At 38.9% G+C, this 21,903-nt stretch overlaps 1 protein-coding gene across 5 annotated transcripts in view; it reads right to left on the bottom strand.

Annotated features, from left to right (window-relative positions):
- The window catches only part of uba6 (ubiquitin like modifier activating enzyme 6), a 107,689-nt gene that overhangs the window by 65,548 nt on the left and 20,238 nt on the right, over positions 1–21,903 (bottom strand). For all 5 annotated transcript variants that reach the window (XM_006629887.3, XM_015345322.2, XM_015345319.2 and 2 more), the window contains 3 exons: positions 20,183–20,263; positions 19,554–19,676; positions 3,446–3,569 (listed from right to left, as the gene is read on the bottom strand). In XM_006629887.3, the coding sequence (XP_006629950.3) occupies positions 3,446–3,569; positions 19,554–19,676; positions 20,183–20,263 (328 nt within the window). The remainder of the gene's footprint in view (positions 1–3,445; positions 3,570–19,553; positions 19,677–20,182; positions 20,264–21,903) is intronic.

Genomic DNA, 21,903 nt, shown 5'->3' with positions numbered 1-21,903 from the left:
TCTTGAAGCACTTCATGATAATTGGTGTGAGTGCCACAGGGCGATGGTCATTGAGGCAGGACACGGGTGACTTCTTCAGCACTGGTATAATAGTGGTGGATTTGAAGCATACGGGGATGACTGCCTGGCACAAGGAGATATTAAAAATATCTTTGAGGACGTTAGCTAGGTTTCTTGCACATTCCTTGAGCATGTGACCAGGTATATTATCAGGTCCAGCAGCCTTGCGTGGATTAACTTTGGCTAGTGTTTTCCTCATCAGCTGCGGACTGGCAAAGCACCTGAGGAAGTGTGGTTTTCCTTGCAGGCTTAACATTCATTGCCTCAAACTGTGCATAGAAGTTGTTCAGCACATCTGGGAGAGAGGCATCACCATCACTAACACGTGGGGTAGTCCTGTAATCAGTAATGGCCTGGATGCCCTGCCACATGTGCCGCATATCTCTGGTATCCAGGAAGTGGCAATGGATTTTTCATGCATAGGTGCACTTTGCCTCCCTGATGGCAAGGGACAGGTTGGCCCTCGCAGTCCTGAGGGCTGCCTTGTTGCCTGATCTGAATGCAGCATCACGGGTTCTTAGCAGTGCATGGACCTCTGCAGTCAGCCATGGCTTCTGGTTGGCCCGTGTGATGGATTTGGAAACAGTGATGTCATCTACACACTTGCTGATGTAGCCAGTCACAGATGTTGCACAATCCTCTAAGTTGATGAGATCCTCATAGGTAGCAGCCTCTCTGAACATATTCCAGTCTTTGTGCTCAAAACAGTCTTGTAATGCTGACATGGCTCCATCTGGCCATACTCTGATCTCTTTCAAAACCGGGTTGGCACGGTCTTGAGCAGCGGTCTGTATGCTGGGATAACAGATGTAGTCAGAGTAGTCCATGGGTGGCGGGGAACAGTCTTGCATGTGTCACGGATGTTTGTATAAACTAAGTCTAGTATGTTCACTCCTCTAGTTGCAAAGTTAACATTGATAAAATTTAGGCAGAACTTTCATAAAATCTGTGTGATTGAAGTCGCCGGCAACAATGAAAAAGCCGTCGGGATGAGCAGCTTGCAGATCACTGATGGCCCCATAAAGGACTCGTAGTGCCTCTTTGGAGTCAGCGCTGGGCAGGATGTACACAGCCACAATAATAACCGTAGTAAATTTCCCTGATTAATAGCAGGGCCAACATTTAACCGTAATAAATTCCACTAGCGGTGAGCAGTAATTAGAGACTACTGCAGCATTTCCGCACCGTTTGCTGTTTATATAAACACACAAACCTCCGCAAGACTTACAGGTTTCCGAAACTTTCCTGTCCGCACAAGGAAGTCAGTCCATCTAGATGATTGGCCGTATCCAAAATATTGCCCTTTAATCATGTTTCAGTAAAAATAAAGATGCAGCACTCCATCTCTCACTGAGCAGCCCGTTGCAGTCTTAGGTAGTCCAGCTTGTTCTCCAGAGAACAGACGATGCAAAGAAAAATTGACAGGAGAGCGGTCTGTTAGGGTAAGCTTTTAGCCTGCAAAAGATTCCAGCCCTCTTGCCTCGTTTCTGTTTTCTTTCACACCGCTTTTCCTGCCTCCTCATTTGAACACCTGCAACAGGTTGCGCCGCTGTCCCAGGACCTGATCCTCTCAGTAAGCCAAGGCTACTTAGCTTCTCCATCAGAATATTCAGCAAGTAGTCCTTGCATTGTTTTTCAATTTCCAGCAGGGTCAGGCGAGCGTAATCGTTTGAAAACATTGGACAAGAGACATCATTTAACACTGGGACAACATTTTGGGTAATTTTTTCCAGACCCATATCTGCCTCTGCATCCGTGCATGCCGCCATCTTAGCCTGTGATGTTCCATCTTATTTCAGACCTCCTACTCCTTATACGATCCACCCATTCAAAGCTTATTTTATCAACCAGATCTTCTGTTAACCATAACTAATCTTTCATAAATGTTTTTACCAACTCCTCAGTTTGTATGCGTTTCTTTTTTTCCTGTACTCCCATTATAATATTTCTTCTCATACATCTACACTGCAAGTCCAGAAGAAGTCCTTCAGTCGTGTGTTTTCATCTTGCAGTTCTTCTGTTACTTGAGTGAGCACAGCAACTTTTTTCACCAAGCGTTTTATTCTCTATCCGGACTTCTTCAATCAGTGTATTATTGAGGGTTGCTGCCTCTTCTAATTCACCAATGTCGCTAACAACATTTTGTAGCAGATCCAACATATACGAACTGCTGACAAGCCTTTATCGTCTTTGTCCTCTTCAGACTCACTTGAACTTAGTATGTGCATGGGGCCTTTAGCTTTCCAAAAACAGTCAATAAACTCTTCAAGGTCAATGAGAAAACTTATTTCTATTAATACCCATTTTGATCTAATCACTTAGGCAGTGACTTCACTGCACATTTTTGGCGCAAAATCCGAAGTAGAGTAGTAGAAAATTGGGCCATTTTCACTTGCCCAAATTTGTTTATGACCTCCAGAGACATTATACTTCCGTTATTTTTATTTTCAGCTACGAAAAATTATCTTTATTTACATAACTCTATATTAATGTTCCGGAAGGTTGTGTACTTCTGTCCAACTGAGCAATTTTGCTATTATAAAATATACCGACTTTGTAATGTTTATTGATTAACATGCTGTAATACACAGTTTAAAATTATTAAAAGTCTAAAGAGTATACAATTTAAATTCTTAATTGGAAAAAGATTGTCCCTCATCAGTGACCAGGATTCAAAACTGGGCGTTTTCTGGTGACAGCTCCAATGCTGTAGATGAAACGTTAAGCTTTATTAGCTCCACTTGGCGGTTTTACAAGGTGATTCCAGATATTATCATCATAACATGTGGTATGACGCATTATGATGCGTTGTGATACTCCATGCCTACCGCGTTTTTGGCGCAGTGTACTTTGCGCATTTTAAATGGATGGATCTGTATATAATCACACAGTGGATTTCTCATTTCATAAAGATAATCAAGGGCAAAAAAACAGCTATCCACAAAAGAGAAAATATATAAAGTATAGAATGAAAATACTACAATGCTGGATTTTTTGTGTTTCTGCACAAGTTCATCAGAAGCTGACGATTTGTAGTAATGAAGGCAAACGTTCTAAATTTTAATTTCTGTTGTACATAAGAAACAAATATGCAAATGAGACAAGGACAGTTCCGCTTATCTAACTCTTTTGGATTTTAGTAGCTAATTAAACAGAGTATCTCATTCAGCCATTTCTTGAGAGAAGTGATGAAAGGAAAGGTAATTTGTTCCTTAAAAAATGACTTGCAAACCCATGTCACCATACATGAATCATGTTACATAAATATCAACTTTTTATGAATTTTGCAGATGTGAAAACATGTTGCCCTTATCACAGCAAACATCCACTAAAGAGAACATGTTTACTTTTACATTTTTTACACTTAAAAACACTGTCTCCATACCTGTAATCTGGTGAATTGTTCCGTTTAACTCCGACATGCCATTAACTTCCCGGAAAGTGATGCACTGTCCGGTCTGAAGCCCGTGAGTCTTGCTGTCCATGCATGTCACTACACCAGGATTACCCTAAAAGCAGAAGGGGTTTTGAAATAAAAAATCTCTCTTAACTCCACATATTGTACATCACCTGAATGTGTAATACTCCTGCTGCATAGAAATCTCTTTGGCTTCTTTCAAGAAACAGCCACCATGACACTTTTTATAAACAGACAGAGGCATTTGTAAAAAATTACATATACTACAAAAAGTCTGACTCTGGCAGTTATTTAAAATTAACTTCAGATAGTAGACCATAAGGAAAGAAACATGTGAAGAGGTTGTAGAACGATGATTTACTCAAAATCATTAACAATAGTCATACCATAGAGAGTAATATTATGGTGTTAATACCACTTGGAACAATTTACACATTTATACTTAGCTAAATCTAATACACCTACAAGAATAATAAATGCCAATATCGCAGATAACAGGATGTACAAAAGATGTGAGTGTTTGAAGAGCCTGGAGTGTTATGTCAGACAGCTTGTCAATGGTACACATTCAGCTGCAGCAGAGCTGAACTATACTTGTCGGAAAATTGTGCATAAAACTTCTTGATTAGTTATTTGCAACATTTATCAGCTGCCATATGATACTTTCCAATTGACAGCTTTCCCAGAAACTTTACAAAGTCAGGAGCATACAAATCCATCCATTCTTTTTCTAGCCAATTAATCCAATTCAGGGTCGCAAGGGAGCCAGAACCCATAATGGTCGCAATGCAGGGTACATCCTGGATGGAATACCATCCCATTGCAGGGCAGACGTAAAAATGCAGAGGCAAAAGCAGACTCACATACAGACATCCAGAAACACACTCGCATACCAGGATCAATTCTCCCAGAAGCCAATTAACCTACAAGTATTTTTTAAGCTGTGGGAGGAAACTCACACAAACACAGGAAGAACATATACAGTATATAATACCTGATGTCTGGAAATAAAGCCAGGACCCCAGCTATGCCACCACGCTACCCCAAGTTATTATTTGTTGAGATAGTAAGGCACACAAAAACAGTCTTCTGAGTACAAATCCCTCACTGTCATGTGACTATTCCTTTAGAACAATACCAAGACCCACTGCCAGTAAGAATGGCTGGTGTCAGTCTGACCAACTAAACATACAATATGGTTCCTAGACTTTCATGCTTGTGTAGCAATACTTATTAATGAGACAGAATTAAGTGTTGCTGTGCTTTCCTAAATGAGGCCCCATCTCTCTCTCATTTCTGCAGTGCACCCACAGAGAAGCTATTCATGCAGTTCTGATTTAGGGTGTTTTCTCTCAGATAAGGAGCAGATCCCAAGTGGGGATCCGCCCAGCCATGCTTGGCTATCATGATCAATAGTTATTCCTGGCGCCTATCTGCCTGTGAGATTCTTGACAACATCTGGATTGTGGTCCTAGATGTCAGAGGTCATTGTGACTCATCTCTCACCTTGACCAACCAATCAGGAACCTGTAGGGCGTGGTAACCTCACGTGGGTCTGCCCGCGAAACTTTCGACCAGTCACCATCTATCTTGGTCCTGGTTCAAAAGACACTGCACGGCTCAGAAACTTTGCTTCTATGGCCACTTTTCACACCCTCAGAGACAATCACATGATGGCTGGTGTTGTGTGTATAGGGGACTGGAACCTTGTTTCAGCAAAGTGTTGGCCCGGAGAATGCCCATACGTAAATTGCTAGCCAACGGGGACGCTTCACTTGATCACAGGAGTATACGTTTGGACTCTTGTCAACAAACTGAATAAGTTTTTATTCAGCAACAGCACTACACCGGAAGCAAACCGAGTTTCTTCCCCCTAGAGACAACGCTTATTGAACACCGCAGTGATCGGACGCAGCCGCTAGCTGGTCTTTGGTGCCCGTGCCGGGAAATACATATCCATATCTGGATAAGTAAATCCAATGTTCTGCATTGCATCTCGAGATTTCAATTGTTACCTCAACACAAGTTGATATCAATTCAATTCAACTGAGTAATGTATTTACTATTGAGTAGCTAACGTAGACTGATTAACGATACTATAGCCGAATGGTATACTGAAGCATAATCTTTGCATCTCTTTGTGTTTTTTATCTCTTTGTGATTATATACCTTACACTTTGATAACCCTCACAGTAAGATCTGCCACCTGTATCCAGCAGACTGTTATGTTTTATGCACAATTTATGTATTAATAAATGTATCTCATTTATTGAATCCATGTGTGTGCGTCACTGATTGATCAATTCTCTAAAAGCCATAACGAACCATCTCGTGATTGCTGCTACAATTAAACTATCCCAGTAAATTCACAAAACCCCCACACTTGGATATGTTATTGAGTTTTTGAAAAATACTACAGTATTCCCTAAAGGCAATGAACATCTAGCATCTTGAGTAATGAGATGAGAAATTGACAAGTGATACTGTAGAGAGCCTGCTACAGCCACAGAACATCATGCAAGTGTGCTATAGAAAAGAAAGGTCAAAACCATCTCCATTGAGAAAATAAACAGAAGTACCAAAGAGGTAAGTAAGATGCTGTGTGGTGGAGTCACAGAGTTGAAGTGACTCTCGCCGAGATATAATAATGAAAAACTGTTGGAAGACAGTTGAGACCATAAATATAGGGCAAGGATTTGGAGCTAAAAACAACAAACTGATTACAGAGATGGATCTTTTAATATCATGCAGAAATCATCAAAGTCAAATTTTACTATAAATAAAAAAAGAGCTACTGGACTATAAAACATATGCTGCTTAAGAGCTGAATAATACCGGGAGAAGGACTTAAGTAAAAGAGAACAGAAGAGAAGGCAAGAAAGCAGCAACAACAGCCAGTAATTAAAACCCAAAATATGAAACCTTACAGGAGAAACTAAGTATCAATTTAAAGCTACAATACTGCAGTAGAAATGTCAAGAAAATGTAAAAGGAATACAGGAATTAGCTAAAGCAGTATTATTGGAACAAGGAATTGTGGTAAAACAAACTAAACTAGGTGATAAGGCAAAAAAACAAACATGCTGGTGGAACAAAGATAGGAGGGGCTCAGAAGAAACAGAAGAATGCATTTTCTCTTACAACAGTTATATATTGTTTTATCCTGTTTGCTGTAATTTTATTTGCCATTTCTTCAATGTTTTAACTGTTGTAAGAGAAAATGCATTTATTATTGGTCAGGTTCGACATTGTCAATATTTAATTGAAAGACTATGAAATATTAATTTGAAATGTCTATGTAAAATTTGTTTACTTATGCTGCTAACTAAGGACAATGATAATAATAATAATAATAATCATTGCTTACACTTATAGAGCGCTTTTTCTGGACACTCCACTCAAAGCGCTTTACAGGTAATGGGGACTCCCCTCCACCACCACCAAATGTACAGCATCCACCTGGATGATGCGACGGCAGCCATAGTGCGCCAGAACGCTCCCCACACATCAGCTATCAGTGGGGAGGAGAGCAGAGTAATGTAGCCAATTCATAGAGGGGGATTATTAGGAGGCCATGATTGGTAAGGGCCAATGGAAAATTTGGCCAGGACGCCGGGGTTACACCCCTACTCTTTTTCGAGAAACACCCTGGGATTTTTAATGACCACAGAGAGTCAGGACCTCGGTTTTACGTCTCATCCGAAGGACGGCGCCTGTTTACAGTATAGTGTCCCCATCACTTTACTGGGGCATTAGGACCCACATGGACTGCAGGGTGAGCGCCCCCTGCTGGCCCCACTAACACCTTCCAGCAGCAACCTTAGTTTTTCCCAGGAGGTCTCCTATCCAGGTACTGGCCAGGCTCACACCTGCTTAGCTTCAGTGGGTTGCCAATTGCCAGTTGTGAGTTGCAGGGTGATATGGCTGCTGGCATAATAATTTCAAAAACAGCGGCAGGAATGGCAGGAATGTTTGTAAGAAGGGCAAACACAAAAAATATTGACATTTAAGGAAGACAAAATGAAGGCTCAAATAAGGAACAAGCAAGAAAAGATTTTGCAACAATTATATCTAGGTTCAACACTACACTAATGAAAGAAAGAACGTAAACAGGGTGTCAAAATAGTACATAGGTTAGAAGAAATGGCAGGAGGACGATTTAAAAAAAAAGATTGATGAACAATAATAAGACCAGCTTTTATAAAGGAAGAGCAATGTTGGGCAATAAAAAAAAAATAGAAGTTACAAGATAGAGTGTAAATGAGAATACTACAATGGGTAGTTGGAGTTACACAAAAAATAAGATAAAGAAGCAAAGATGTTAAGAACCTAGCTGGATCAGCAGGTACAGCTGAGAAAGCAGACAGTACAGACTGCATTTGGGTGGATATATACGCAGGAACAACAAAAGCCCAGCCAACCTGGCAGATACAGCTAATTCTGTGCCTGGAAAGCACCAGAGCCTGGACCATACAGATGAAGCCATTCAAAATGTGTGGTAAAACCCTGCACTGCGCAAAATTATCTGCAGAATAGCGCAGAACACCACAGCATGTGACTGGCTGGCCAAAATAACATTTTCTATGAATACTTGCTTGTTATCACAGTAAAAAAGCATTCATTTTAGAATTTGATTAATAGGGAATATAATATGTAATCGCTATCTAAAGAAATTAATAACGATATTTAAGGATTTATTTATTTTCATATATCTCAAAGGATTACCGTTTCTTGTTCTTACTGTCCCATTTCTTTGTAAACATCTGCCTCAATTTGACTCATTCACCCATGATTACTTGAAAACATTTTGCCTACCTTTTTCAGCTATGACATAAGTTGTCAAGCGGCACCTTGGTGTAATGGCTTTGGCATGTGACTCGCATGCTGGAGGCGGGGGGTTCAAACCCAGCACCCAGCATGAGTTTTCTTTTAACAAAAACATTTCTTTGAAAAATTTAAAAAGTAAATATGATGGACACTATTGGATGTTTAGGCATTTCTAAGTATCATAACATGTTCAAAGTTAAGTGATTTATTAATAACAACTATTAATTTCAAACTGCTTATATTTTAAAATTGTATTTTGTTCTGGGTGATTTGTCACTGTTTTCATACAGTTTATTAAACGTCTATGTTTGAGACAGGGTGTTCCAGACCTCTGTTTAACTTCTGAAGCTCCCTCTGTATTTCCTGTTTTCACACAGATAAGAATAAACTACATATGCAAATCTTTCACAGGCGGAAAGATGTACTGCGCTCAATAGCTCTTTTACTACACTACGCATTATGTTAAACTTTTAAGCATCAGTCGAAGGATTCTGAAGTCTGTTAAAATCGTAAAAAATGTTACCAAATAGTATTGGTGAAAATGTTACCTGTCCTGGATAAAGAGGTTAGAAAATAGGTGGATTTACACTTGTAAAAAAAGTTCTAATTTTAATGAAATATAGAAGATGATAATAAATTATCTGAAAGCTGGATTTATAGAGGAGACACGTTGAGTCTTTTCTTTTGAGCTTGGAAAGGACTTTATTGAAAAGCTTGGAATTTACTTTTACCTACTACAGTATATTTCTTTGCAGCCACTTTATGTAACGCAGCTCCCTATGTCTCACAAAGGCTTGGAGTGTTAGACCCTGCTTTGTTTGTTATGTAAAATAGACAGTCCTGCTGAGGGATGGGAACAAATTTTTAGTAGTATGCTCTGTTGTCATTGTTGCTCTTTAACATAAGTCAACCAGAAATCAAATGTCCTGTTTTTTCTTAATCGTTTTTCTGTACTGTATTTGAACTAGAACAAAGCATACAGTATGGTGTTGTATAGTTTTAAAGCCACTACGGTACAGCTTGTGGGAAATACATTTATTTGTCCTGCATCAAAGTTTAACTTGTTCAGAGCGTCCTACATTACAGACTCTGAGCGTTTTATTGCAACAGTTTCGACGGCAATGTAGTTAAAAGGAACATGTCAAACAGGCCGTTTTGTGTTCTTCCTAAGATTGTTGAGTGCAGTGGGGGACATTTGAGAATGTGATTTCACTAATGCTTTTGTTCTGCCTTGCATTGTCAGATTGTGAATGGTCAATGAAAGCGTTTAATTAAACACGCTTTTGCAATTTTAATCAAAAATAAAAATAGTATGAAAATGTCTTCTCGCCTTCCTTTTTATTAAGTGATAGACAAAAAAACAGGGCAATGTATTTTTCTGCAAACTAGTCAAAGAACTAAATAGGCAATTCAAAGCTCGAAGCCCAGCAGCAACAACAATAATAAATACAGTGTATATTTTCCTGTCATGGTACAAAATACAACAATGTAGAGTACACAATGTGGTTATATTCAGGAATGTTTGCAAAAAAAGCGAGAACTGTACAGTATCTGCTTTTGGGAACAAATTTGTTTTTCTAGCAGGTAATTGCTCACTTCTGCTGCCGGAGAGTGTTTTGGAATCTACATACTCTCCCTGCATAGTTATCGACAATGAAAATGTCTCTGGAATAGGCTCCTGCTCCCCAACAGGCAAAAGAGTGTGAACTGTGCTTAACACAAACTCTGCATAACAGAGTAAGCAAGGTGTAAAGTGACTTTCTGTTCAATTAAATAAAGCTACAGTACAGTAAAATTCTTCAAGCAATAATTTGCTGTTTGTCAAAATCAGCTACTTTGCAAGCAATACACAAGGTCTCAACAGGTACCTTTTGTCTCTCGTGTAAACTCAACAAAGGTTTATTTTTTATAATTCTAAAAAACCTGAACGATGTGTCTCCATTTCACACACGCTACAGACATGATTATATACAGATATATACTGATGTACAGATAGAGATATACAGATGCAGCCAATCCAAGTGCGCGGCAGACACGTACTGGAGGTAATTGGCTATGGCCTCGCGTGTCACAATGCAAAATACCGTGGTATGCGATTGGTTGACCGACTGGGGCACTCGTGGTGCATTGGTCGGTCATAGAAAGATTTAAATGTCTTTACTGTGCCTGTTTAAGTATTGAATATTTATATGGAATTTTACCACTGAAGGGAAATCTTAGTACCTGAGCATAAAAAGAATAGGAGCATACTGTAACGCATGTGAAGGCCATAAATGATATTAATTTTGGAACTTAAACATACAGTATATGGCTGGTCTCGGTACTTCAAAGAAAACATACACACCAGTATTCCATTTCTCCCTAAACATTTTAAGCATCGAAGTCTTTAACTAACGTGATACCGGAGTCAACAACCATACTTTCAGAATTTGATTAAAAGGGAATATAATATGGAATCCCGTATCTAAAAAAATTAATAACAATATAATTATACTCACTGCAACACAAGAATTGTACACGCTGTACGATGTTTGTTGATAATGTTTTGTAGGGCTTTTTCAGCGCTCCTCATGTGACCTTGCCAGTGGCGCTGTGGGTTAGGTTCTTGACTCCTACATCACCCTTTGCGTGTTCGAATCCGGCTGAAGCCATGACTAATTTTTTTAACAAACGTTTCCCTGGCTCAGAGATTAAATAAAACTTCACTCGCACCAAACACATTTATATTTCTAAATATAACAACATGGTCAAATTTAAGTCATTTTAATAACAATGAATAGTCACCTAGGCGTTACAATATAAATATTTATATTGATTTAAATCGCGTTTAAATCGCCTTTATTTAAAACCCATAAATAAAGCTGATACTGTTTAGACTTTTAATTATTTAAAACTGTATTACAGCAGCACAATGCACAATGCAACGTAAATCGCTATCTTTGTCTTCTGCGTAATAATGTTCACCTCTCTGTCCAGCAAATTAACAATAGTAATAATAATGAACTTTATTGTATATGGCGCCTTTAAAGCTGGCTCCTCAAAGCGCTTTACAGGATAAAAACAACAATACTGTTAGGCTGGGCAAACAATTTTTTTTAAAGAAATACAAAATGAGAGATAATGATGTGTTCCGGCTTAGATATTAACGAAGAGCATAAAACGTGGGCGGCCAGCGGGAGTGATGGCTGTGACGAATTAAACCGGTTTCACTGGTATTTTCAAAGTAGAAGGGGGCGAGATTTCCAGCGAAAGACACCTGCCCCCCTCCCAAACCACCCAGTAAGTACAGCACTTACTAGTTAAGAAAGCTAGGCTCCTCAAAGAAATCGCTTTAACATGCTAATACGTTGGTGTAACAGTCCGGGCGTGGCAAGCTTCTAATGTCAACCCGACTACGGTGAAAGGAACCCTTCTTTCATTGGAAGACAATGAACATATTCTAGCCCTAAATGAATTAATAGCAAACATGGTTTACATAAAATATGTTGGTTTTGCAGGGCAGGGCTATGGAAATGAGATCTATTTGGGAATGTGGAGTTACATGTTCTGGCTGTTTGTGAATTATCGTTGTTGAGTATGGAGTGTTGAGGCAAAATGCAATTTAGCGCTTTCTGGCAAGAGGAGACCCCCAAATTAATAATGTAACATGCTATTGTAATGCATGAACATAGTTACTGTATACTGTTATTTCTTTAGATACGCGATTCCATGTTATTTTTTAATCCCTGGCGGGATCGGGAGTCCATAAGAATTGAGTAATAGGTTTCATTGCGCTTAGACAGATCGTCTTTAAATCAATTGTTGATTTAAAGGTTGACAGTAAATGTTTATATTGTAACGCATACTGTACAGCCTCTATTTCTCTATAAAAATCTAAAAGATCGTTTGCGCAGCCTAAGAGGGGGCGAATGCACTACAATAGATTAGCATACTGTAGAGGAACACAGTATAGGGATCGATGATAAGAGGACTTTTGAAACCAAATTTAATATGTGCTTTTCTATGTTTATTGTCAATTGATTGTCCAAAATATTGCTATTCTAAGCAAGGAGTGCTTCACCCTGCCTGCTGTGGGAAGAGTTGGCTTATTCCTTCCCTGCCTCACCGAGGGCAGACCCTGCCAGGCCCTCTTCGACACCAGTTCGACCATCACCCTGCTGCAGCCTGGTGCCCTGCCGGGTAACGAGGCAGCCTGACCCCCAGGGCACTCACCGTGCACTTTGAGGCTGCGCGGGTGAAACACCCCTTCTACCTTGCCCCAGTCCGTGTGGACTGTATCCTTGGATTGGACTGGTTGCAGCAGGTAGGTGGTTGCTTTGACTTGGGCGTGAGGGACGGGGTGCTGCGCCGTGGGTGGTGGGTACCCTCCAGCGGCGAGGTCAGGTGGCAGTTTGTGGTGTTGCGGTCGCTCTGTGGGGGCGTTCTCCAAGCGGTGCACGGCCAGCCGGAGGCTGCCAAGCAGTGACCTCGCCGCTGGAGGGCACCTGCCGCCCCCGGCGCAGCACCCAGTCCCTCACCTCCAGCGCCCTGGAGGTCAGGCTGCCTTGGTGCCCGGCAGGATACCAGGCCGCAGCAGGGTGATGGTCGAACCAGTGTTGACGAGGGCCTGGCAGGGTCTGCCCTCGATGAGACAGGGAAGAAATAAGCCCCGCCTGTGGCCAACCCTTCCCACGACAGCAGGTGGGGTGAAGCGCTCCTTCTGGCTTTCCGGAGTGGGGGTAGAGTCGCTCAAGGGCGGCCTTCCCCTCTTTAGGCCACCCCGCTCCCATTTCCCGACGGCCTCCAGAGTCCCCGGAGCTCCAGCGCCCGGTACTCCCGTGCGAAGTGTCCCCTCTCCCCACAGCGGTGGCAGATGACCAGCCGTCATCGCTCACCCAGCATCGCCGCGCTGGGCGTCTCCTCCTCCCCATCTGATTCCCCGTGCACCCCTCCGTTGGTGCCCACCGGTCTCCTCGAATACGGCATCAGCCTGCTCAACCAAAGCCAGGGCCTGCTCCAAGAGGACTGGCGCGGCCAGCATCACGTGGCACTGCACCTTAGTCGGCGCCAGGGCCAAGAGGAACGCCTGGAACGCTATCTCCCGGTGGGCCTCCTCCGGGAGAGTAGGGTAACCCTGACGGGCTAAGTAGGCCACGTCTGCGGCTGTTACCTTCACTGTTACCTGGATACCTCTTTATTTAGAACTCACTCTTCCCCCAGCCCGTCTGGCTTCTTTTAATCCTTAATCCTTTTAATCCTGTGCCCAGATTGCAGCGGGTAAGATATTTTTCCCAAGAAAAAAAAGAGAATTCAAAAAAGAGAAATTTCACCAGAGCCCCTTTTTGTGTCTAATTTTTAGTTTAGAAGGATTCAAGCAGGATTTTGGATGAAAGGCAGCGACCTTAATCAAGCCCAAATCATAATTGAACCCATTCAGAGCCTACATTACATTTTAGCATTTCATTCTGAGCAGAAGACCCTCACACCCAAAGAAGGCTTGCGTTTTCTCCTCTTTTAAGCATGTGTACAATGCTGTAATAAAATTTAAAATAATTAAAAGTTTAAACAGTATCAACTAAACTCCATTAATATAAGTATCGAGTGGTATTAAATAAATACAGCTTTTTAGTATAGACTACACTTTTCTAAAATGTATTTAAAAAATAAAAATGATTAGTAATCTAATCTTTCCACGTTTGATCCCAAAATCACAAGATTTTGGTTTGTAATACAAACCAAAAATAGTCCGCAAACTCTCTCAAATTCCTCCAATTATCATAATACCACCCCATATGCAAAACCAAACCCTCCTCCCATCCCAGTTTATCCTCTTTATCATAAACAAAGTCCACCTCAATTTTCAACATAATGCATTACACAAAATCAATACCTCAACACTCCATACTCAACAATAATTCACAAACAGCCAGAACATGTAACTCCACATTCCCAAATAGACCTCATTTCCATAGCCCCGCCCCTTATGCAAAACCAACATCCCTCCCCTGTTCTCTCTCTCCACTGGCGTTTGTAATCGTTTTTATTTTTAAATAAATTTGAGCAAAGTCATGTATTTTAAAAATCTTGAGATTTCTATATTTATGTCTTTATTTAGTGGTTTCATTAGTGACAAGGCTAAACTTTCTTGGAAACATGTCTTTTATGTAAACCATGTTAGGGCTAGAATATGTTCATTGTCTTCCAATGAAAGAAGGGTTCCTTTCGCCGTAGTCGGGTTGACATTAGAAGCTTGCCACGCCCGGACTGTTACACCAACGCATTAGCATGTTAAAGCGATTTCTTTGAGGAGCCTAGCTTTCTTAACTAGTAAGTACTATACTTACTGGGTGGTTTAGGAGGGGGGGAGGTATCTTTCGCTGGAAATCTCGCCCCCTTCTACTTTGAAAATACCTGTGAAACCGGTTTAATTCGTCACAGCCATCACTCCCGCTGGCCGCCCACGTGTTATGCTCTTCATTAAAGTCTAAGCCGGAACACATCATTATATCTCATTTTGTATTTCTTTTAAAAAAATCGTTTGCCCAGCCTAACAGTATTGTTGTTATTGTTTTTATCCTGTAAAGCGCTTTGAGGAGCCAGCTTTAAAGGCGCCATATACAATAAAGTTCATTATTATTACTATTGTTAATTTGCTGGACAGAGAGGTGAACATTATTACGCAGAAGACAAAGATAGCGATTTACGTTGCATGCTGTAATACAGTTTTAAATAATTAAAAGTCTAAACAGTATCAGCTTTATTTATGGGTTTTAAATAAAGGCGATTTAAACGCGATTTAAATCAATATAAATGTTTATATTGTAACGCCTAGGTAACTATTCATTGTTATTAAAATGACTTAAATTTGATCATGTTGTGATATTTAGAAATATACATTTGTTTGGTGCGAGTGATGTTTTATTTAATCTCTGAGCCAGGGAAATGTTTTATTTTTTCAAAGAAATGTTTATTAAAAAAAAGAGTCATGGCTTCGGCCGGATTCGAACACCCAACGTGTGATGTAAGAGTCAGGAACCTAACCCACTGCGCCACTGGCAAGGTCACATGAGGAGCGCTGAAAAAGCCCTACAAAACATTATCAACAGACATCGTACAGCGTGTATGAGTATAATTATATCGTTATTAATTTCTTTAGATACACGATTCCATATTATATTCCCTTTTAATCAAATTCTAAAAGTATGCTTGTTGACTCCGGTATCACGTAAGTTAAAGACTCCAATGCTTAAAATGTTTAGGGAGAACTGGAATACTGGTGTGTATGTTTTCTTTAAAGTACCGACACCAGCCATATACTGTAAGTTCCAAAATTAATATTGTTTATGGCCTTCACACACGTTACAGTATGCTCCTATTCTTTTTATGCTCAGCTACTAAGATTTCCCTTCAGTGGTAAAATTCCATATGAATATTCAATACTACAACGGGCACAGTAAAGACATTAAATATACATATACATACTGTATACAGTACAGTTTGCATACAGTAATATGTTTATGTTCATAAATCAATCTCTTTTATGAGCAAGTGAAAGGCATGGTGAATCAGAGATTCTCAAAAATTACTGTACTTTATTTGAAACAAATGCGTGATTGCGAAATGCTGTGGTGTTACTTTTACAAAGACGGTCAATGAAAAAAAAGAATGTGGACCAGGGCAATACTTTGAGTTTACAGCTTGCCAAGGTCATTCATTTTTAATACTATTAGTAATATCTTCGTTAAAGACTTTGATGGCGACGGCTCAAACATGAGAGTTTGAGCTTTATTACCTCCACCTTGCGGAAATTCCGGATACTATTATTTTACTTGCAGTATTATAGGAGAATTTACGGTAACTCGCAGTAGACTGCGTAAAGCGCACCGCAAAATAATGCTGTATCACCCGCTTGTTTTGAATGGCTGCATCTGTAAAGTGCCTTGCTTTGTTTTCTTGCTTTGTGCTCGGTTTTGCTGTTTTCCGACTAGTCTTTCAGTGAAAGGCACAATAAACTGGAAACTCCAGCTGCATCACCAAACAGTGATTTGTTTGGTGATTCAGCTGGAGTTTCCAGTTTATTTTCTCTACTTTAAGCATTGCTGATGTGTTTCACTTCATGGATTTCCTTCTTTGAATTAAATAGCTGTTTTCACCCAAAACAAACAAGAAAAAGAGCATTTTCATAGAGCAATTACTTTGTGTTTACATAAAATAAGTGATCAGATTTATGAAGAATCTAATTTCTTATTTGTTTAACAGTGAAATTTCAGTTTCAAAAAGATCACACCAGAGACAGTAGTAGTTCTGCTTGTCATAGACATTCAGGAAAGGTGGGTGAATTAAGCAATGTGTAGTGCAATAATTTGGTGATCAGTAATAACAGCTTAAAAATCAAATCAAACTTTATACATCAAATGCACAACAAGACGGCATGCAGCAGTAATTGCTGACAATGCAATGTCTTTTCTACAAGCTTTGGGGTTACAAAGTTACAAAATAAACCTGCATAACAATAGCGCAATAAAAATTGAATAAAATGAAAATAAACTCAATATAAATAGAACTGCTATATGTCCAGGGTGTACATTACGTCCAATACATATAACCTGACCATTAAATAGAGCATGCTGGGAACTTCACAATTAAAGAGCTCTGTAATACAAGAAACAAAAGAGAAAAACTTAAGCTTTTATAAGGCTGAAACTAAAAGTCAGTTTAAAAAAAAATAAGGCAAATGAAAATTTGGGATGTTAAAGTGTTAGAGATGTAAATAAATGTGAAAATACAAAAAGGCACATGAGCAAAAAATTTTAGAATTGGAGCAGGTGTTATCTTGAAATAACCAAACAGAAAAAAGCCATGACCAGACAGTGAAGAAGAGGGATGCAGGAACACTTTCAAAACCTTAGATATACAAAACATCACAGAAAGCTGTTACAAAGGAACGTGTGAACCTGAAGCAGATGTAGCAGAGGGTTAAGGGCTAGAATAACCAGGTGCATTTCTGGTAGGGTTTAATATCTTATCATGAAGGTTTGATGGGATACAGAGTCTGAAAATTTGCACACATGAAAAACAGAGCAATTCAGTAAGAGAGCCCTTAAATGATTTAATAGCAAATATGGTTTCATGGAAGGCTTCTCAAACAGTTGGCCATCCAGGTAGATTGCCAGGGGAAAGCATTTGTAAATATATTTCGTTAAAGCAAGTCATTTTTTTTTGCAACACATAAAATACATTTTTCCAAGAAAGTAATTTAGCCTTTGTCACTAATGGAACTACTAAATAAAGATATAAATATAGAAATGTTTTGTTCAATTTTTATTCAGTGCTAAGAGCAGGATGAACAAAGGACTCAGCAGCTGTCAGGTTGATATAAGTGTATATTTTGTCACAGAGATGTGTGAAAGATGTTAACAGTGAAAACAGGTATTTATAAATGACACATTTCAAGAAGGAGGTTTTCAGAATAATTATAAATCAAGCAGGATAGGAAAAACACAGATATAGGTAGTTAGATTGATCAGATCCAGAGAAGTGGAAAGCCTGACTCCTTAAACCAGCACTATAAAATAATTGATCCTAAGTGAGATCATGCCATCTCATAGTGGGTTTCTATCGCTGTGTATACAGTAGTTACACAGTGCCTTTAGTTCCATCCATTTTCTAATCTCTTTATTCTTTACAGAATAGCTGGAGTCTATACCAGCTAGAAATGGATGCAAAGCAGAATACACCCTGGACGTAGTGTTAGCCCATCACAGAACAGACACAAACACACACTTAAACCAGGGTCAGTATTCCAATAAGCCAATTAACCTACCAATACGCTTTGGACTACAAGTTAGATTACCTGAAGAAAACCCACATGAACCCGGAGAGAACATGCAAACTTCACACATAAAATATCTCAGGAATTGAACCTAGGGCCTCAGCATGGTAAGATAGCAAAGCTTATCACTGCACCACCATAAAAAATGGATTGATATCTTAGTCATTATTCTAGTCCAAAGATTTCCATGCATAATTAAATTTTGAAAGCCTCTTAGGCATCTGGTGCTACTGTTGTAATTATGAAAAACATACAAAAGGCATGCTAACCACTGTGCCATCCGATTCCTTAGTTAATATTTAATTTTTATCATTTTTCTAAACAGTTAAGATTGTTAATCGTTGACTGTTAGCAAAAAAAATTAAATTATATTTACCCTATGTTTTCTTTATTAATTTTGATTTTAAAAAATTAACAAAAAATAATCCTTTCCCCCTCCATCATTTAATTTAAAGATTTCCATAAAGAAATCCTTAAACTAAAAAAACATCACGTGAATGATGCTGATGGACCGAGTTCAACTCCAGGCAGTGTACTGTATAGTATAGTTTAAACTTTTTTAAATTCCAAGTTCAATTGTTGGCTGATTACTGGCTGCTGAAATATGGATTAAGACAAAATATAGATTTTCTCAATTCAGATGTAAATCTGAAAGAGGCAGATCACGTTCACAGTAAGACATAATAGTGGACTATTTTTATGCATTTGGCTATATGAGAAACAAACCGAAAGTAATGCTCTTTGAACCGCCTGGGTGCAGCTTGCTACATTACAGTGTTCATTACCACTACAAGGATAATATAATTTTTTTTAAAAAGAAACGAATGTCAAAATGTTTCCAAAATGTCCACTTACGATACTTTAGCTGCTTAGTAACATGATCGTGTAACTATCAAGTGATATTAAATAACAACATTTATCTTTTTACAATAACATCAAGTGGTGTTCTTATTACATACTCAGAAAGGAATAAAACATTATAACTTTTCATGAAGTACAGAATATAAGCTTAATAATATTAGAACAAGTTACCAAGTTAAAGACTTTGATGTGTAAAATATTTATGTATTATTAAAATATTTATGAAGAAGGTGGAAGGTTGTGTACTTTTGTTCAACTGGGCAATCTTGCTTTTATAAAATATACCGACTTTTTAATGTTTAACATGCTGTAATACACACAGTTTAAAATTATTAAAAGTCTGAACAGTATACAAAACTTATATACATAAACAATATGTATATATTATAATGTAGCAGATAAGGCTTTATCTTTACATAATGCATTAAGGTGGTGAAATTCACAAAAAGATTGTATTCTCTTCTATGCAACAAAATGAGCATGAGTCATTTCACTGCCATCAGAGTGGTTCTCTGATGGAAAGGCATACATTAATTGCCTAAAACCCCTACCTATGAAAAAAAATTCCAGTCATACCTGTGTGATATTCTGCACAAAGACTTCCTTGGGCTCCTCTCCATTTGAGTCAGAAACTTCAAAAGCATCTCCAAAGTCACAGAACATGCGTGCACAGATCCCATACACATCACAGCTGATAAACTGTCAAAAAAATAAACAACTCTTATTAGTATATTACTAACTGGTATTTTAAGACTAAATTTGTCAGCTTCAAAGTGATGCAAACAATGTTTCTCTTTATTTTATCTTATTTTCCTGAGGAATAAATAAAAAAGGTGCTTCAATCTGCACTGCTGGCTTTGCATACCCATCATTAATATCCCAATTGTGTGATAAGATCTTTCAGCTAAAAAAGTTAGGGATTCAATAAAGTTGGACCAACTAACTGTGTAAATCTGCATCTTAAATTACACAGCATAAGGTCTTTGAAAAACATTTCCTCATTTTGAACTGTTACATTAGATCACTACATTGATTAATGATTTTGAAAAACAAATTTAATGCCCCTGGGTCAGACATTTAGGAATTAAGAAATGTTGGCAAAACTACTGGTGACAATCAGCAATAAGAAATGTGTTCAAAATATTACATATATGTACATGTAAGATTAAATAAACATTTCCCCAATACTTAGGAATCACACTTACTTTAATTGGTGGTTGCTGTGAGTGACAAAAAGCATTAACCCTCTTTTGCAGTTGTAGCCTGGCTTCTGTTAGAATCACACACTGAGAATTAAAAATAAAACTGTTACATTTTGTTTCTATTGTTTCAAATAAAGATGTTTTGGATTAACCACATTAGTCTAATGTAGTCTAACCAATATAGATCTAACTTCATCTTGTCTGTCGTATTTCCTAAGCAAACAATTTTCATTGTTAAAGCCTGGATGACCTGCACCTACAGTTATATGAAAGGTTTACAAAGTTAACGCAACCTCTGCAGGGTACAAACTTAAACATGACAGATTTAGGCACATTTAGCGCTCGCTCATTCTGAATGCCGACAAGGCACCGGATTTGAAACACTTCATAGAACACTTAATGCTTAACTCACTTTTTATGCTTGCCTACAATACAAATCATGGAATTCAAATGAGTTAAGCAGGGTGAATAGCCTCTTATTCATAAGCTTTTGTAATAACCTATTTTGCTTTAAACATTATTTTGCATTTAAACTATGGTTTGGTATTTTGCCTTTGTACTACAGGCAGTTTTGATTTTAATTCAGAAAAGAAAGAAATCCTTTTCCAGAACACAATGTTTATAAAACAATAAATTCAGGATATGCGATAAACTTTCTCTGGAGCATCAGACAACCGGAATTAATGTGAAAAATCATGTATCCTGGACATAGAGTAATGCAGTGTCTGCATCAGTCCTAAGCCACTTTGGTTAAGTTGGAGGTCTGTTAGTGTTCCTCTATCTTGCATACACTTCAAACAGGAGCTCTCACAAATCTTTGAAGATGTACGACACTGATTTTCTCAATGCCCATGAAGCACTTCAGGAGGCAGAGGCTTAAAACTATGAAATAAAAAAACATCACCAGGCATTTAATATTACGAATTCTCATGTAAGACTAAACAGGAGTAAGCATTCCTAGGTGAGAAAACATTAGCCGGAGAAGGCCAGAGACACAGATAGATTAAAAACAGGCTCCATTCCCTCATCTGCCCTAAGAAGTAGGTAGGACATACAACTTTAGCAGGCATTCAAGTAAACAACATAAACAGGGGGTGGATAAAATAATGGAAACACCTAACAATTGATATCAAGGACCTAATAAAGAGTAGGGCCACTCTTTGCCTTCAGAATAGCTTCAATCCTTCTTGGAATGGTGTCATACAAGTCCTAAACTGTGTGTAGTGGGATATTGCACCATTTTCAAGAAAAGCCTCCAGTTCTTTGAGGGATGAAGTAGGTGAAAATCTACTTCGCACTCAGCGCTCCAGAACATCCCATAAAGGTTCAATGCTGTTTAGATCTGGTACTTGGCGAGGCCATGAAAGGCATTTGACTTCATCCTGGTGTCCATGAAACCACTTTTGAATTATCATCCTGGAATATGGGAACATCATGAGGGAACAGTGTTTACACCATAGGGTGCACCTGGTCCTATAAAATGGCCTCATATTCCTTGGCCGTTTTACGACCATGCAGAGCAACCATCAGACCTAATGACTCCCACGAGATGGCTGCCAATACCATTAAGGATCCCCTACCATGTTTAACAGCTGGCAACAGCCATTATGGCTTGAAGACATTCTTTGGCTTTCTCCAAACGTAAACCATGGCCAGCAGCCATATCACCCTGCAACTCACAACTGGCAACCCACTGAAGCTAAGCAGGTGTGAGACTGGTCAGT

The sequence above is a fragment of the Lepisosteus oculatus genome, chromosome 1, assembly GCF_040954835.1.
Source record: "Lepisosteus oculatus isolate fLepOcu1 chromosome 1, fLepOcu1.hap2, whole genome shotgun sequence".
Taxonomy (NCBI): Eukaryota; Metazoa; Chordata; class Actinopteri; order Semionotiformes; family Lepisosteidae; genus Lepisosteus; species Lepisosteus oculatus.
Note: the sequence above shows the minus strand (reverse complement) of the source record. Positions and strands in the feature narration are given on the sequence as shown.